The following is a 19,395-nucleotide window of genomic DNA, read 5'->3' on the forward strand; positions in this document are numbered from 1 at the left end:
AGTGAGTGAGAATATAATTTTTGAAAAGCAAGAAAAAAAATGCAAAGGACAGGGGCTAGAGAGCTGGCTCCACAGTTAGAGCACAGTTCTTGCAGAGAATCTGAACTCTGTTCCCAGAACCCGTGCTAGGTGGTTCACAATTGTCTCTTAACCCCAGCTTTGGGTTAAATAGCATCTCTGGCCTATTGTACTCAGACATATACATAACTGAAAATAATATATACATATATATGTATATTATGCTATATATGTATATATATGTTTATGTATATAAACATACATATATATATATTTTGAAGGACAATACAGGGATACAAAGAGGGTGGTCTCTATGTTCACCAGATTGATACATAAGAATGGGCAAACAATTACAGAAACTGGGGCAGAGTTGGGTGAAATGACTAGTGTGGGTCATACCCAATTCTATCACAGAAATAGAGATAAGGACATTAAAAGGGAAATAAAATGGGCCCCAAGTGCCACAGAAAAAGAAAACACATCAGGATCAACTATGCTTCAGTTAACAGGTGTATACTCTAGGCTGCTCAGAAAGGAAAGTGGACAAGAAAGACGCTCTGTTCTTACCCAGACGATATGGTGCACTGTGTAGATGTCACTGTCCCCCACGTACACGCGGATGGCTCGGATGGTAAATCCATAGTTCTTTCCTGAACTGTGGATCACAATGGGCTGATGGGGACTGGCAGATGCTGCCGAAGAATCTCGGCTGGGAGAGGAATCCCGTGAAGAAGAAGGGTCTGAAGACAGGGAGTGTGGGGACATTGGACTTCCCAGTGGAGATACAGCAAACATATCTGCAACGAAGAAGCTGGCATCAAAGCGGATCTGAGCCCCAGCCTCTATTCCCAGGGGAAGCCCCCCCATAACCAGGAAAACAAAGAATGGTCATAAACAAGTCGCTTTGTTTCTAACGGCAAAATGAGAACTAATGCATAAAATGCTTTTACTGGTAACTGGTATGGATGCAAAACTCAAGCCTGAGGAGGGGATATCAGAAGTGTTTCTGGTTTAACTATTGCTTCAATCAATACTCTACAACTAAGAATTTTTAGCTTTGTTACACAAAGATGTTTCTGGTTTTGGGTAGCTTTAAATTATTTCAGTGAAATTAGTAGTTTATAGATGCATGTGTTTATAGTGTATCTTTCTAAGAGCAGACTAAGTTTATAATGAGAAATACTCTTCTCCAAATCGTATACTAAACAATTTAACATGACTCTCCAAACATACGTGGCCAGGAAAACAATGACCAAGTACCAGCTGCTTTTTGTAACATTACTGAAATAGTACATATTAACATATTTCAATTGAGAAACATAACTATGAAAGTATGACTATGGTTACAGCTGCTCCTCTTTATAAAGTAGCTTCAAAGAACAATGTTTCTTCAAGGGTAAGGAAGGTCAGATACATGTGTGAAGAGCAAATCAGCTCTTTGAAGAGCAATCTCTACTCTGTTGCAGAAGCAAACATTTGTATTCCCCAGGGCTCAGAAGCTGAAACCTAACCACCAAGGTAACAATATTGAGAGGAGTATTTGGAAAATAATTAGACTATGAGGGTTCTGCCTCTGGTGATGGGGTTACTGTGTTTCTGGAAGAGGCCTGAGAACCTTTAAGATATGCTGTCTATGTGAAATAAGACATCGTGTCTACTGAGGCCTTGACTATGGGCATCTCAGCCACCAACAGCAGCTCTACTGTTTATAACTTATCTGAGTGTTATAGCAGCCAGAGCCAAATTAAGATGCAAGCTCTTTCTATGTGATTGTATGTGGATCTTAACTACTCATGAAATGTGTGTGTGTGTGTGTGTGTGTGTGTGTGTGTGTGTGTGTGTGTTCCGAGGAACAAGGTAATGAGGTACCCAGTAATACTGGAGAGTCACAAGGGTGTGGCAAGACCCAATGTAGTCACTGAAAGGTGAAAGCATCCATACTACATGTTTTTTAAGTTTTCTATTGCCCAGACAGGAGGAAAGCTAAGTGTTACTGCAAGTGTTCTTTTACTCTGACTCCATGTGCCACAATGACTCTCTTTTCTGATGCTTTTCTGTCTAATCCAAAGGCCAGGTAAAAAAGAGGTCACTGGTGGATGGGGACCTTCGTGACATTCGAGTGGAGGACTGGACAGACTTAAGATTCAAACTGTGAGAAGGCTGTGGGAAGGCTAGGATCCCCCTTCTTAACCACACAGTGGGCCACCCTTTCTTCTACATATGGTGTGACTCTCCCTTTTTCCCCACAGTGCAGGCTATTTTACCTGCTTGTACAGATGGACTAGACCACACTGAACTGCCCTTCCCTGATGTACATGGGTACCGGGGGCACCTTTGAAATATGCATGACCATACAGACAATAGATAGGAGTTGTATGCTTTATGGGGCTCAATGGGATGTTTCCTAGCAAAGGAATTTACATAATGCCTTATCAGGTTTTTTTGCACAAATAAAAATGTAAAAAAATAAGTAATCTCTTTGATAGGTTGTATAGCTTGAATTCTTCCCAATATATGTCATCTATAAAATAATTCAATTTCCAGGTCCCCCCACCCCTCTCTGAATGATATCATGACCAGCAGTGTGGATATTTCATCTCTGCCAGGGGAATCATCACAGACTTACTGATCAGTAGATGCAGACTAAGTTGTAGGAAAACATAGTAATCCAACAAAACCATAATTAAGTCTGATTTTCCAAAAACAGGACAGAGATTAGGCAAAGAAAGTGAAGCTCAGTCCACAAGATTGGGAAAACATCTTATTTCACTACCTCCTGTGAAGAAAGTCTCTGCCATTTCTAGAAATGTAAAGCTTACATTCCGTGTCTGTTTCCTCATTAATTAGATGAAGCAAAGCTTACCTAGCTTCCCAACACACGGGCTGTAAACAGCTCTGTAAAGTACATACACAGTACGTGGTCTACAGAAGAATTATCCCAGGGAGGGAAATTCATTATTTAGCTCGTGGGCAGAAAAGGCTTTAAGAAAACAAATGAAACCCGCCTTCATGGGAAAGAAACATCTCTAGCCTCCTCCCCAGATACACAATGTGAGCCAAGACGGAGATGCACATGCTCTCTGGCTGCCCCAGAGGTCCTGAAGGGAAAAGTCACAGGTGTGCAGGCAGCAGCTCTTGAGAGCTGTCCTGGGATCCCACTCGTGATTGCCTCATGCAGTTTTGCACTTCAATCAGCATTCCAGATTGGGGGAGGAGGGAAGGAAGGAAGCACATGCACAAATCACACAATTTCATGCGAGTCGATGTCTCTCTACCTCCTGGGATCATGAGGGACAGAGCACTGGCCGAGAGGGACTTTGTGACTTTCCCCGAAATTTTCTTTTTCTCTGTGCTTTCTAAGCGCTGCCGAGCCATGTGAGAAGTAGGTTCACTGGATGGCTTTGAGGAATTATCTGTACTGTCCACACACTCGCTTCGCCCATTTATCTGATCCAAGTGCTCTGAAAAACTGCCAACTGCACAAAGAAGAAGGGAGAAACACATTCGGGAAAAGTTAGGAGAGGAGCGGTGGAGACGGGAGGACAGAGAAAAAGGCGGACAAACTGTGGGAGATCCTCGAACGTGCCTCCTAGGTCCAAACGCGCCAGGCCGAATGTGAGAAACAACTGGCTTGGGAGAGATCCTGTGGAGGAGGAAAAGATGGAGGAGCTATCTGTCCAGGCGTCATTCTCCTGTGCACAGTCAGGTAAGTTCCTAATGATTCCATTTAACCAGGAGAATAACTTCCTAGCATCTATATTTCAGAACCCCCTGAGAGTCTCTCCCCTGGGCCTTCAGGGAGTCCATCTTATAAACCCAATAGCCCCCCTGTCATATTGATACTAGTGATTATCATGAGAGCTGCTCATCAATTTGACATGGGGACAGCATTTAATCATTCTGTAGGCCATGTCTGTGTCACTTCCTCCCGAGTTCCTAAGATACCACGGGCCAGCTCTGGATCAAAACGTTTCTGATTCCTTCCATGCCTGTTCTCACTCCAAGTTCTTTATAAGTTTCAAAGAAAAAGACACAAGACATTGCTTACTAGCAAAGACCATCTTCCGGGCTTCCAATCTAGACTAGGTCATGTGCTGGTCCTCTACGACATCCTTCTCCACCCCCCCCCCCAAGACACACCTTTCTTTGTCCCCAATGTACAGTGGAGTTAACATTTATTAACCCCCAATGTACAGTGGAGTTATTTTTTAGTTAAAACATTAGGACTTTCCCCTGAGAATAGAAACATGAAGGAGGGTGGTAACATGGAGTAAGGGGATTCTCAGGAAAAGAATCATGATGAGTCCCTCAGAAATGAACTGAGCAGTGACTCATGTTCCTAACTGCTCTTTATCACCAAGCTAAACATCCTATGGTTTTAAAATCACCAATAAATACCTTTTATTTCTGTCCAGATCTCATGACTATCTCAGATTCTATGCTTCCATATAAAAGATAAAATTCTATAATTTTATATTCTAAGCATCCTGCTCAGAAACTCATTCAGGTTATTGTCCTAGATCTATAGAGCAGGTATGGTATGTAATACCATTGCAAGTGATCTCTGGAATGACTAGCCAGCTTGTCTTAAAATGCTGACCACACAACACTCTCTGCCTGGGCAAGAGTTGGCCTAAATGAATGTATTGTGACATACCCACCACTTGACTCCACAGCCCTTGTCTGGCCCTAGTTTGTGAAGGAGCATACCCGTTGGGTCTGTCTAAGGTAGATATGAATACCAAGTACTGTGCTATACCAAGAGGAAAGATTCTTGAGCTTTCACAACACCACTCACTTGTAGCTGCTTGTATTAGGAATGCTAATTATGTTCCCCCCAAAACTGTTTATATGAGAGTGTCTTCATGTAGCTTCTAGGAACCTGCCCCCTGTTGGATCTGATTGGTAAATAAAAGGTGCCAACAGCTAATAGCTGGGCAGGGCAGACAGAGACAGGATTTTAGGATTTCCTGGGCTTGGGACAGGGAGCAGGGGGAGAAAGAAAGAGATAGAGTGTGGAGGAGAGGAGAGTGGAGGACAGAGAGGTATAGCCACCACGTGAAGGTGTGGAAGAGCGAGGACTAGGGTGCTGTCCAACTGGGTCGAGAACAGCCAAGATAGGACATAGAGTTTAGTAATAACTCAGGATTATTGGCAGGAGGTGAATTAACTGCTTGGAGGTTAGGCAGTAGCCCAGCTATTATGCTTTTTAAGGCATATTAAAATATAAAGGCTGTGTGTATGTCTTTCATTCGGAAACACAAACCATTGTGGCGGGTAGCAACCCCATTGTCACTTAAATTAATTATTAATTAATTATTACTACACCCACTGGACCGATGGATAAGGAAGTCTTAAGGCGGATGTCAGCAGCCTTTCACTCCTTGGGAAAGCCCCATTCTCATCTACTAGTGCATCTCTTCTGTCCGCTCAAAGCAATAGGTGAAGGATGGGATCAAGGCTGTTTCAACAGCCAGGAGCTTCTCTCTACACTGAGTTTTGGCTTCAGATGATTCACTTCCCTCCTGAGTGGGTTCAGACAGGAGAAGGGAAAAGGAAGAATGGCAAACAAGAAGCAGAGTCTCTTCACAGTGAATAATTTGTTGGGGGCATTTGAGTGCCGCTGCTTTGATTTCACAACTTTTACTTCTCGAGGATTTGAGTACAAGATAGTCAAGGAGAAAAGCGAGACAGACACCAACGTGTGCTTTTCCAAATGTCAGGATGGAGGCACAATGTTTACTTTCTTCTCTCATCCTTCCTGCTCCCTTCCCTTACTACCTCATCTTACAGCACCGCGCATGAGCAAGGACCTCTTTCTGCCAATGGCACGTAATGTCACCTTAATGTTCTCTAAATGTCAAGGGTTCCTTCCTTTGATGGTGGAGCAATATAAACCTCAACAAATTTAATTTTACTACAGCCATGCTTTTCAGGTCCCTTAATTACCCTTGGCTGTAAGCAAATCAACTCATCCCTCTATCCTGCGCAGCCCCCAAGGTCTTTGATTATTTTTTAGTATGTGTATGGGGGAGACAGATTGAGAAAAGCTGGGTTGACTCTATTAATCAAAACGCATGGCAGGACCTCAGCAGGTATTTTTAATTATGAAAGCAATCAATCAAGCACTTAGACATTGCTCCCCCTCCCTTTGCCTCCCACCTTTCTGAGTAGGAGGAGTCAAGAGTAGGACACTGAAATATGGTAAACAAGAACTTTTATATGGAGTTAAATATATTCTGTATTCATGGTAAGGCAACTGAGAGCCAGACAGAGACCCCTACAACCAGGAATATAAAATACTGAGTCCTTTACACTTGATATGAATAGTAAGAAAAGTATGGCCAGGAAGTTCAGGGTAGTATGATGTCCTTGTACTATTTTTACAATACTATTATCTTGGCTTCATAGTTAGAAAAAGTTGGGTTAGCCAGCATGGAAACAGAACTGAAGTATATATAATAGAGAAAAAGAAAAACCAGTGTTATTTTCCCATATCAACTCTAAGCATGTATGAAGCCCCACAGATCCAAACATTTTAGGGAGGCTGAAATCTAACCTGAAAGTTTTTTAAAAATATGGTTTAAAAAACACAACGAATCTTTCACTGTGAACATTCAGTTTAAAAATGTTGATGGAAACTCTTAGACTCATTTATGCTTATTAGTATAGCATATTAAATATGGCATAATGAAAACAGTTGTTACAATAACTGTAAAGTCAGAGTCACTTTTTGCTACAAAAAAAAAAAAATATAAACCCGCACTGCTCTGCAGGATGATATGCTGCTGCACGGCCTTTCTAAAGCAAGTGATACTGCAAATGCACCTGTGCTTCGGGAGGAAGGTCGAAGTCTGGTTGTCTAAGGAAAACACCTCCATTGTTACCAGCAAGGAATGGATGATGGGGAATTAAGGACTTTAAATGCGTCTGAAGACAATGCTCCTGCTGATAGGAAGCTTACTTCACATAAAGGTACTGAAGTGCCTTCAAAGAGAAGCCCAGACACTAGGCCTCACCTCAGCAGACAGAGAAACTTCAGGAATGTCTGACTCCGCTTGCCACAGCCTGGCAAGTGGCAACTCTTTAGATGCAGTCAGACACCAGGGGAGGCATGGTGGGACTTCTGGCTTCCCTCACACATGTCCTGTGAACCTCACCTTGTAAGGACTTTGCGACCCTCAGTGTGAGGTTAGTGGCAAGGGACTGTATAACAAGGTACAACGTGACCCTATAACAGGAGCTAACCTCTTCGACGATGTTACCATGCAGCTCAGGGCTGGAGGAACAGCCCACAGTTCATCATGTAGATGGCTAGAGCCATTTTCAAGGGTAAATGTGATGGCTGTCCATGTGATACTGTCCCTCATTCTAAGTAGGATGCAATTCTACAAGCTGTGTCTTTGCATCAGAAGTCAAGGACATGCTCTTTCGGAAACGTGATGAAGACCCTACTGAAGCAGGCAGTGTTAAGTGACTCCAAGGTCCAACTGAAGCCAGGTCAGTCTGCTGGAAGGCTTGCCACTGAGGATGTAGCTGAGACAGCTGACCAGAGTTCTTAGGAATTGTTCCCTAAAGAAGTGGGATCATGGAAGAAGTCTAGGAGGAGAGAGAGCACCTGTCCTGATGGTCTGGTCGGGTAAAGCCTGGGACTCATCCAGTCTGTAGAGCCACTTGACAGCATGGTGTCTGAGCAGAACAAGTGTAGCCACCCTTACCTGACAATGTGGAACTGCTGATGGTGCTGGCTGGCGTGGTGACCTCGGGCTCCTCCTGAGTACACTCCTCAGGAGGAAGGACAGGTTTCTCTGGCTCCTCTCTGGGGTCTCCAGAGCAAGGGACAGCCTCATCTTGTTCTCCTTCTGTCGAGATAGCAAGCTTGGGAAGCAGGCCAGAGCTGAGTTTGCATCTGTTGCTCTCAGTATCTGAAGAGTTGGATGTCGATAACTGTTGCCTTAATGAAAAACAAGAGCAAGTCACATCTCTATCTCCAGGAAACCATTAAGGGTAATGGCTTGAGGAAACCAGGTTAAAAGGGAAACTGGATAATCCTAATCAATGTATGTCTAGAGCAATGGTTCTTACGACATGGTACCCAGTGTCAGCACAAGCAGGGGACACGGAAGGAATCCATGTTGTTGGGGTGGCCTGAGAGCTACCGGAGTGGGGACTCTGGACATGGGTCTCAGATGCACTGCCCCAGCACACACTGTTTATGAGGGCCCTGGGGAGGCTTCTCACGTACATTTCAGAGTATTCGGAACTCCAGCTGAGTGTCTCTGTAGATGGCAAAGTCGTGCTTTTGGTCTTGTCCTCGGAGTCATCTTTGTCTTCTACTGAATTTTGAGTTATTCGATCTATACTGCTGAAAACCTGCGGGGCCGATAACCACTGTTTACAAACTACATCTAAAAAAGAGCTTGTCAGAAGCCTTAGGGAAAAAAAATAAAAAAAAAATAAAAACTCAAATATTGAAGTAAAATCGGGAACTGGGAGACCACTATACATGGTGGCGCACACCTTTCATCTCAGTACTTAGGAGGCAGAGGGTGGCAGATCTCTGAGTTCTAGACCAGCCTATAGAGTCTACAGAGTGAGTTCCCAGACAGCTGGGGCTACACAGAGAAACCCTGTCTCTAAGAAAACAAAACCAAACAGAAAATTGTGAACTAGGGCCATGTTGTGGAAAATGCTAACAATGTTGTATGCATGTCATGAGAGAGAAGGCTCGAAGTATGGAGACACATTCTTTTCGAGTGGGGAGCTGAACTGACCCTCTCCTCTCACCAAATCTCAAGGACTCTGCCAAAGAAGAATCATTGATGCACTTGAGTTTCATGGTTTCGGGGATCAATGTACATCTCAGACAGGCTTGAGGCTCAAAAAGTAACCAGACAGAGAAAATGATACAGAAAACAAAAAGTATTTAATGGCCACCAAGCAGGAGCTGAGGTTGAGTGTGAAGAAGAGATGATGTGTTTCAGGACTTAGGACTTAGAGTGGGGTCGGTTCTATGGAAGAAGGGAGCTAACCAGGTACCTTTGGCTTACAAATCAGACAGACAGCTGCTGGTGCAGGAGACTATAGCTTAGGCAAAGAGGCCTCTTTTAGCCCACTTCTGAAACACCACAGTCTCATAGAAAGTACAAGAGGTAAAAATGGGAGTGTGGAGAGCCCAGTACCTGCCATTGCTACTCTCCAGCTATTTACTGTTCTCATGGAAATGGGCCTGGGGCCTCCTACAATCTCTAGAGTTAGAAAAAGATTAGGCTAAAGAACAGGAGCCGGGGAAAAATAAAATGCTCTCCAGAGTAAAGAAGCAAACTGTTTAGGAGGGGTTCTGAGAGGGTAGAGGATGGGTTGTGTTCTGAGTACCCAACTGATGTTCCTTAAACTTGCTTCAGGACACACTTGCTATAAGTCTCCAGGGAAATCCCTGCCCCTATGTTGGTCCTATAAACAGACAGGGGTAGCACCGGCTGATCTGCAGCTGCATTTGGGGTAATCACTCAGGAGAACATACAGAGTGCTTTAAAATCAAGAACTGCTATAGAATTCCTAAGGAAGAATCATGCCAAATGCCATGGCAACCACAAAGATGTAGCAACTGAGACTAGCAGAAAGGAGGTAGGGTGCCCTTCGGGTTCATTTCCATCATCCCTGGGTTCCTAACCTATCAAAAAATCAGGTTGTCCTTGTCTGTCTGTTTTTGAATCTTACCTGAGTTCTATAGAAAGGGATCTCTTTCAATAATCAATTTTGTTATCTTATACCATTTTTAAAATGAGTGGTACTGCCTTTTCCAATGTAAGTTACAATTTCTATTGTTGATCAAAATACTTTCTTATCCCCAAAGTCAAGTGTCTCCTAAGAGGCCTGGCTCATGCAAAGAACTGAGCATCATTCCTGTGTTAGACTGTGCCACACTAAGGGGGATCTCTGCACACAGTGATGCCTATGCTCTTCCTCACTGACCAAAGCCTCCACAGACTAGCTCTCAGCTAGACCTTAGGGGGCAGGCAAGCAAGTTCACCACAGGACAACTATGATGAAAGATGACAAAGCATTGGCGCCCTTGCTTCAAAGCAACAACCAACTCCCAAAGTTAGACTATGCTTCTAGGGTGGAAACCGATGCAAATCCAAAATATGAGACCATTTTCCCCCAACTACCTGGGAGTTTTAAGTGCTGGAGACCTCACATCACACAAAGGGAAGGTGCCTTGACAGTCTAGTCCAGCTGAGCTGGGTACCAGCCACAGGCAATCTCCCCAAGATTCTGCATGCTGATGCTCCATCTCACTTACTTTTGAAAACCTGTGTGAACAGGAAGAAAACTGCCGTATCTCCACGGTGAAGTCCTCATCATTGGTATCGTCTTCCTCCTCCGTCTCCATGTGATGATACTTCTCTGACCGAGCTGTGGGGGAAGGTTTGGGAGCGGCCTGGGTTACTCAGAGAGTTTCTGTGTTTAACAGAGACAACTATACTATGAGTACCTGGAGCAGAACAGCATGGAGCTTTCTAGGATGGGGAGGTACGAGATCGGAAAGTGTGAAGCTGGAGATGAACTATGTATTTTTTAAATGTAGGAAAGGCCAAAGGATGTCAGATAATGCACGTACTATCAAAATAACTTGTGTCATCCTCTGATTCCAGTTGGGGAATAAATTCCGCCTTCTGTCTCAGCAAACTGTTCCAGTCTAAGGAGCGGAAGAAACGATGCTGCTTCACTTCATAGGCACCACCTGGACGGGGAGAGAAGCAGGGCTGAGAGGCTGAGCTGCCCTCTGCACACAGTAAGCACCAGGCTTACAAACAGTTCAAGATATTATTAGGAGAGAAATGAAGAAGTGGTGGAGTCCATTCTTCCCCCCTACTTTCTACAACCAAACCTTGAAAAGAAAATTCCTATAATTTATCAGCAGGAAATCTGATTTTGCTAACAGCAGTTGCTACAGCACAGATTTTCTCGGTTAATTTTTCTACAACTTCTTCCATTTTTCAAAGGTTAATGACAGGGCCACTTAAAATCACATTATACTGAACCTGGGGACATGGATGCATGTTGGCCCAAAAGCAGACTCACTCATTACAAACCCTGAAGATCCTAACAAGGTGCAAAACGTGCTTACAGCAAGATTTCTTCTGGAGGGAAGGTTAATAATGATGGATTTTTCCTAAATATTATATAATGGTTACCATTCAGTTTTATCAGATTGCTCATTAACACAGGGAGGAATTAGATTCTGTGGTTTAGATCCTTAAGTAAGGAAATGGCAAATTGGTTAGACAGATTTATAATTCGTCTAACAGAAATCAGTCACAGGGGCTAAAGACGAGGCTTCTGTTTGCCAGATAATTATAGTAGTACAGTTTGGAGAGAGGTCTTTACATTTATTTAATGAGTTTAAACAGTTAAGTTTGAAGGGCAAGGTTCACTGGGAATGTATTCACAACATCCCATTGAAAGAGAGGGAAGTCATTTGGTAAGAGCAGGCCCCACCCTACCCCAGCACACCCACAAGAGATAACAAAAAACAGAGCCTGAAATAGCATCAGGAAGAAAGATTTCTCAGAAGACCATCACAGAGGTCTAATCTGCCTCTCTATCAAGCTTTCTTGGGGATGGGGTAGGGGAAATGTAGCTGCTTCTCTCTATGACTGTCATCCATGCCTCCCATCCTGTCTTTTGTGGGTACAAAAGGGACAGAATGGGAAAGGGAGGGAGATGGAAGATGGGCTGAGACAGAGAAAAGTGGGGTAAATCACTCCAAGAGGGGACAACTGACTGGTTTGCACAAAGCACAAGGATGAGAATTTTTTCTTATCCTTTTTTGTTGTTGTTGTTGTTGTTTTGTTTTCTTTTGAGGCAGAATTTCTTTGCATAGCCCTGGCTGTCCTGGAACCCCCTCTGTAGACCAGCCTGGCCTTGAACTCAGAGATCTACCTGCCTCTGCCTCCCAAGTGCTGAGATTAAAGGCGTGTGCTACCACGGCAACTACAGTACCAGTGGCTTTTCAGCTATGATCGATCTGTGGGCCAGTTCTGTGCTGGGTGTTGAGACAGACAGACAGACAGACAGACAGACAGACAGACAGACAGACAGGGAAAGTGCATGGAAAAGAAAGGGAGCGTGAGAAAAGAAGAGTCCCCAGAAAAGTATAGTATTCAATCCTGGTTTCTGGTTTATGTTTCTTACTGGCTGAGGGTCAAGAATTTCTATTCTACTGGCAAAATCCAAACTGCTGTTTAAGACTGTCTGCAAAGAAAAATACTTCCTTTGCTAGATAAAGCCCACAAAAAAAGAAAGAAAGAAGAAGAAGTATTACAGCAGTCAGGGAATTCTGGGTAAGTCCAAAGCATACACCTGAAACACTTGCACCCTGTATGTGAACCTACTGTACCTCTTTCCCATCCATAAATCTGAAGAATGCATCCGATAAGCCACCTTGTAATTTATCTACAAAAGGTAATTCTTATAGAAAAATAAGCAATCCAGCTCATGGTTTTAAAGCTTTACTTAATCTCTGAATGTGGTTATAAATTATAGCCTTTGAGTATGTAACTTGCAAGAGCCACAAAAGCACACAGCTATTGTTAGGACACGTGTCTCTTTCTTCTTCTTCTTCTTTTTTTTTTTTTTTTTTTTTTTTTTTTTTTTTTCGAGACAGGGTTTCTCTATGTAGCCCTGGCTGTCCTGGAACTCACTCTATAGATCAGGGAACTCAGAAATCTGCCTGCCTCTGCCTCCCAAGTGCTGGGATTAAAGGTGTGCGCCACCATCACCCAGCATCTCTTTCTTAAAGATTGTACCCTGGTATTGACTTTAAGAGGACATAGCCTTTTCCTCAGTGGACCCCAGCTTTGCTTTATGTTCTCTTCTCCTGAAACCATATGCTGCCATGCAAATGAGGATGCCCTCTCCATTTGAGTGCCGGGAACACGTAGGAACTCCTTAGGTGACATCTCGCCCTGACAATACTGCGCTCAATGCTTAGGTACAGTGCTTCGTCTATATAACTGAAAATTCCCCTAGCTAGGTTCGGCATTATGAACTCCAGTTTTAAATGGACTGAAGAGAAGCAACAGAGCCCGCTGGCCTGGGGTCCTCCAGACAAGAAGAATAAGAAGGCTACTCATAGGTCTGTCTTTTAAAGATGCAGGCCCAGACGCAGTGCCATAGTCTCACCTCTACACATGGGATCCTATGCTTTATTTTCCTTGTGCTTCATATTTCTCTAGCATGAGTCTAAGAGGGATCCATTGTTGCCCAGGCTGGGTATCTAAGCTAGTTGGCAAGTCTATTCTCTGGTACCCCTCCCCCACATCCCAGTCCAGCTCACTGTGCACCTTGCTTCTCTTTTAGCTCCCAATAAATGTCCTCTTAAAGTCCTGTCAGGGTCATTTTCTTCTAGTAATTCTTTTATTTGGAAGAGCAAAACACAAAGACCAAAAGGGATTGCCCACTTCCCTGTTCCATCCCCTCACCATAGTGGTGACCCTGAGATCTAGTGCCAAGCCCTAATGAGTGGCCCATCTCTGGATGCTTAGCCCAGCCATGGTTGCATTACCATAGTGACTAATGCAGCTGCTGCTTGTGGGACCCTATCAGTGACACTGCTGTGAAACTCTGGCTGCTTATGCCCAGAGAAGCAATTTTTCTAAGGTCATTGATTTGCATGGCACTTCCAGACAATGCTGTTCTCATTCTCTCCCATCTACAGACCTCAAGCTGATGAGAACTCTGCCTTCTTTCTGGGGATAATGACAAGTGAGCCTCCCCCCCCCACACACACACATCCCCCCACCCCCAGTGAGACACAGCCAGGGAAGATATATGCATTCCTTAGCGTACTTTTGTGCCTTACACAGAAGAGTTTATCAGTAGGCTCTGCTCCTCATGTACTCATGAGGTGAGGAAGGAAAGACTAAAAAAGAATAAATGGGGAAGACAGTCTGTGGACTAAAATGCTGGTAAAAGTATAAGGGACGGTACTGTGAACTATGTGCAGGCCGTGCATGCACAGAGAGCTCCCATTGCTAGAAGGAACTGAATGAAAGGGAAGAACTTGCCCCGTGTGTGGCTGGGTCCACGTACTAGATCTTCATATGAGCATTAGTACATTTAGTCCCTACAATAATCCTGAGATGTTCAATGTGCCCAGTTTTATATACTAGGAAACTGGGGATGATGACAAAGAGCCCTAAGAGCTCACAGCTGATCTATAGTTGGTAGACATATCTGAACATCCCGAAGGTCAGCAGGCCAAGCTTCTCACTCGACTCTCTACATTCAAGAGTACACACACACACACACACACACACACACACACACACATACACACACACGCAAGTATAGCACAAGGTCTTATACTACAAGCTCTGGTTTGGCACTAATGTACTCCCTTGAGTTCCTTTCCTTTCTTGGAAGCTTCTTAAACATTCATTATGCTCTCTACGGCCTTTTTTCTTTCTTTCTCAGTCTCTCCAGTCTCTCAGGCAAATGTGCATTCACACATTTTCACGGTGCATTATTTTGCCTGCTAAATATGCGTTGAACACAAGATGCTGTCACTGGCGGGCCTGCAGGATCCACAATGTCATTCTGGAGGCCCTACTGGGACCCATCACATTGGCCCTGCCGGTTTGGCAATCACTTCTTGGATGTTCTAAGAGCTTGAGAGAGACCTTTAAATGTCTCTTTTGGGTTTCTCCTAGGGAATTTGCTCTTACAACTGTCAGAGACTGACAGCAGCAGTCAACGAGAAAATGTGCAGAGAAGTAACTTGCAGCTTATGATACATACATAGGGACCCGCTGCCTAGAGTGTCTACCCTGTCTTGTTAAGTCAAGCCTAATCAAAGATCCTAGCATTCTTAGAGAAGGGGGAGGGCAGAGAGTCAAGTGGAAAACCTCCAAACTGGACCTGGGGGACAGCAGGAAAGGGGACTTTTGAGCTTTCATTGGAGGGGGTGTGCCCATCCAATACATTTTTCTGTCTGATCATGGAAGCCCTTCTTCTGTGTCAGTTGAATGGGGGAATCTAAATAGCTATTTGTATGATCCCAGGCCAATCTTGAAAAGCAGCTGTTTCTCATATCTGGCATAACCCAGTCAAAATATTTCCTTAAGAATCTGCCCCCTACATCGCCTTGACACCAATTCTTTGACAGCCCGCTCTTATCTCTTGAACCACAACACAGACCTATCTGACAGTTGGTCACAAAAGAAGAGATATAACGAGTTAGTTTGACAGTTCAGACAAGTGGAAAAGCAGATAGGGTGGGAAGAAATATACTCATTTCAAGGAGTACAGTAGGCTCCGAGGTAGCCGCACCACCACCACACCATGGCCCTTACCAAAAGGAAGGTGTGAGGTTCAAGTTGAAGGTTAAATATAGTATCAGAAGCACCAAACCTGGTTCTAAGACTTGCTTCAGGTGACCTCCTTAAGTCTCACAACAATACCTTGAGGTAGGGTGACTTAAAGGAAGCCTACTCTTGGCCGCGCAAGCAAGCTTTGGCCTCTGGCCGTGTGGCTCTCTTCTGTGCCCTTCACCTAGACTTCAGAGGCTTTCCAAGACAAAGGCGCACTCAGTCACTGCGAAGGGCAGTAAGGAACATGGAACTCCAGCCAGTGGCTCAGTTCGGTTGTTACTTCCTAGGGCAATCCAGATTTAAGCTTTCCTGGATTTCATAACATGGAGTCTGCATAATTCCTGTGTAAAGGGCTACGTGGTCCATAGTTAGTCCCTGTGTGCTATCCAGCTTGTCATGACTACCTAACTCTGTTGTGATAGCATGAGAGCAGTCACAGATGACATGTCTCATGAAAAGATACTGCTGTGTTTCTGCTTCAAAAAAAGCTTGATTTATAAAAACAGGAAACTGGACAGATTTGGCCTACAGACCATATTTTTTACTGGCCCTCCCATTAATGTATTATTATGAGTGTAATGTAGTAGTCTTTATCTTTTTTTTTCTTTTTAAATTAAACAGGATCTCATGTAACCCAGGTTGGACCTGAACGCACTATGTAGCTAAGGATGATCTTGATCTCTGGATCCTTTTGCCACTACATCTCAAGTGATGTGATTATATAGGCTTGTACCACTGGGCCTGGCCTACAGCAGTCCATATGTAAACAAGGACAGATACTTGCTATGGGAAAAATGGGGGAGAAATGGTTGTCCTACTCTTTACTGATGTTTCTATTATAATGGAATAGAACTTCAGAATAAATGACCACAGCAGGCCAACAATTTTCACCAATAAAACTACTAATTACCACCTAGAGTATGTGTACCTACATTTAACATTTTTGTCTTGCTAAGACAGATTCACCTAGGCAGACCTGATGCTATCCCAAGAGATGTCTAAAGTGTCTATCCATAATATAGGAAAGAAAAGGAAGCTCATACCTGCTGGCTGTAAAACTGGAGGGAAAAAAATATCAGCAAGAAACAAACAGAGTATCTCGTCTATCTTCAAAGGCAATGGTTTAATTCCCTTTCTTGGGCCATGGTGTTGATCGCCATGATAGGAAAGCCTGGCTCAGCCCCAGGCCCTCATTTCTAGTAATCAGTTGGAGAGCTGATAACCTATTTCAAAGGCTGTGGATAGAAGCCTGCTGGGTTAAATCCTCGTGGAATGTATATTAAAAACACGACCAAAAAGAGTGCCTCGTATCTGATTTTCCGTTTCCAATTATTTACGATGCATGTTTTTCAAAACAGAAGATTGGTACATACCCTGGAGATGCATTTATTGAACTAAATTAAGAGTTTCTCCCTCGCAAAACACAAAAACAAACACCACCCATCCGTGTGTATGTGCTGTTCTAAATCACACACACACACACACACACACACACACACACACACACACACACACCCACACACACCCACACACACACACACACACACACCAACCAAATAATATTGCTATAATGTGCTGTAGCTATGTCCTACATCCACTAACAGATGTTGCCTGCACAGAAAACATTGGCAGAAGCTTCAGACTGCTCCAGAGGACATTATTTCTTGTATATTGGCAAAAGCACACATGCTCTCTAACCTGTTCCCAGCCTCTCCAGCGGATTCTGCCTGAGGAGCAAGGTAATCAGACCCTGAGCATCTGGAGGAGGGGCCTCGTCCTTTTCAGGCCAGTTGATTTCATCTGGAAGGAAGAGAAGATGTCTATAGTTTTATTGCTCAAAGGGCAGAACCATGGGCCCCATCCCGGAAACACTGAGAACAAAACCTGCATTTAAGATCTTCAGTTGACTTCTACATGGTTAGGTTTGAACAGTATTATCTTAGAAGGCCTGGACAGTACTGGTTTCTTCAAGGTCTATTTCAAGAGACTATTTCAATAAACTGTACCTTTCAATCACATTTTTTTTCATTGACAGAACTGTCTCCTACCAAGCCACTCCTCCTGGTTATTAGAAGGGTTTAATAGAATAGAACTGAACAGCTTTGTGGCAGGTGCCTACCCGTTGGGGACCATCTAGGTGTAAGATTTTCTTACTAGCCTCAACTGCGAATCTGGTCATGCCTGCTCAATTCTTTAGCTCCAAGGAGTAAAAGGTTATTTTGCAAAAAGTAATTATTTCGAGAGACAAAGGCAAAGTCCAAAATGTTAAGGCTGAAGAAGAAAAAAACGAAAGGAAACCACAGTAATGGGAGTCTTTAAAGTCTGTCAGAGATATTAAACTGTGTTCTCGCTCTAAAGGAGTTTGCCTGGAGATAGGTGTGTGCACGCTTGTGCCTATGGAAATGCAATAAAAACATGAGTTATTTTTTGTGTGCGCCGGCCTCTAGCTTCCTCTGCTGTAGTTTAAATCTGATTTGGAAAATAAAACATGAATATGCATCGGAGCCGTAAGGCACTGAGAACAAAGCCAGCATTTGCTGCTTGTGTTAATTAAACAGTTGATTCCCCTTGCCATTCGGGCCTCGGTCTGTCAGAAAACAGCCTAGTTATAAATCCATAAACAGCTCAGATATTATATAAAGGGCTTTTACACTGCAGGCGGTTCAACAAATCTACTTTGTTAAAGTTTACAAATATGCCTGGCTTGCAAAGCCAACGTCAGAAAATAATCGCACGATTAAGGGCTCTTCATGAGCACAATGCATCTCCCCTATTTCCATGGTAGGCTGGCATAGGCACAGAGCAAGTTGGGACCAGAGGCGGCTGATGGAGTTATCAGTGGGGCCTGACAACCTTTTAAGGTAGAGAGGCCTTTTCTGTCATCTCTGCATTGGGGAAATTTACAAAATCAACAGGGAGGGGAGTGGTGGCCCCTATTTAATTATCATTTAGGTGTGCCACATGCTACAGGGCAATAGTGAGGGTCAGCTCGAAGGTTAAGATCTAAAGGTTATTGAATTGTAAATGAAAGATGAACAGCTGCTGCAGAAATAACATCACATTGCAACTACCAACGAAAACATTAACAGTCTGCGGATTCCACTCAGCGCCTTGCCATTCTCGTTATTTATTATTTGGTAGACATTTGTTTTAGGGGCTATTACATTTCTGTTAATTTCTTCATTGTGCCATTAGCTATTTTTTTCCCATTTATAAAAATGTTACCCACATTAACCTTTTCTTCCCTGGTGCAACTTTCCTATTATGAAAAAGAAGGCCAGCTAACAGGGAAAGCATTTGTAAATCCCACACCAATTTCTTTTTTAAAAAAGTAGCAGACAATGAAAGTTGGACACATCGCCAGCCCATTTCCAAATTCCATGTTAACAAACCTTCCTCGGATCCATTTCAACATACATCACTCTCTGGAGAAAGCATGAACCGGTTGTACGCTATGAGAAGTGAGTTCTTTTAGTTTGTTGGCTCCAATGGGTTGACTGAGGTTAACATTTTAGTGACATAGGACAGATTTACATTGAGTAGCTGTTTCCCAGTAGTGGCTTAAAGATAACTCTTGATGATATTTACCACTGATGACTTGTCCAAATAGCTCTTCTGGAGTGTCCCCAAAGAAAGGCACACATCCAACCAGAAATTCATAGAGGATAATGCCCATGGCCCACCAGTCCACGGGTTTCCCGTAGCCCTGTCTCAGAATCACCTCGGGGGCAATGTATTCAGGTGTACCACAGACCTAAAATGAGATTGCTGTGTTAGAATAACTGGAGTATTTAAGATATGAATTAAAATGAGCAAGATGACTAAACAATTATACTGCCTCAAACAACCCAGCTTACCTACTAGGAAACACACAGGCAGAGACCTTGAGAACAGAAATTACTATGACAAAGAACATATCTATTATGCTTAGTCTCAAATTGCAAACCTAACCTGTGCATACAATACTAAAAAGCATTTTTATGTTGAAAAATAACTG

At 43.5% G+C, this 19,395-nt stretch overlaps 1 protein-coding gene and 1 long non-coding RNA gene across 21 annotated transcripts in view; one reads left to right on the plus strand and one right to left on the minus strand.

Moving 5' to 3' along the window:
- The window catches only part of Mast4 (microtubule associated serine/threonine kinase family member 4), a 604,035-nt gene that overhangs the window by 16,053 nt on the left and 568,587 nt on the right, over positions 1-19,395 (minus strand). For 18 of the 20 annotated variants that reach the window (XM_031360602.1, XM_031360600.1, XM_031360598.1 and 15 more), the window contains 8 exons: positions 18,987-19,152; positions 17,097-17,198; positions 10,643-10,765; positions 10,325-10,437; positions 8,264-8,391; positions 7,737-7,972; positions 3,294-3,494; positions 586-815 (listed from right to left, as the gene is read on the minus strand). In XM_031360602.1, coding sequence (XP_031216462.1) covers positions 586-815; positions 3,294-3,494; positions 7,737-7,972; positions 8,264-8,391; positions 10,325-10,437; positions 10,643-10,765; positions 17,097-17,198; positions 18,987-19,152 — 1,299 coding nt within the window. The remainder of the gene's footprint in view (positions 1-585; positions 816-3,293; positions 3,495-7,736; positions 7,973-8,263; positions 8,392-10,324; positions 10,438-10,642; positions 10,766-17,096; positions 17,199-18,986; positions 19,153-19,395) is intronic. The other 2 variants (XM_031360603.1, XM_031360616.1) reach the window with 1 other exon arrangement.
- On the plus strand, positions 7,969-17,969 carry LOC116083834. Its single transcript, XR_004115926.1, has 2 exons — positions 7,969-12,368; positions 16,020-17,969. It is a non-coding gene; the product is annotated as an uncharacterized LOC116083834 (long non-coding RNA).

The sequence above is a fragment of the Mastomys coucha genome, unplaced genomic scaffold, assembly GCF_008632895.1.
Source record: "Mastomys coucha isolate ucsf_1 unplaced genomic scaffold, UCSF_Mcou_1 pScaffold8, whole genome shotgun sequence".
Taxonomy (NCBI): domain Eukaryota; kingdom Metazoa; phylum Chordata; class Mammalia; order Rodentia; family Muridae; genus Mastomys; species Mastomys coucha.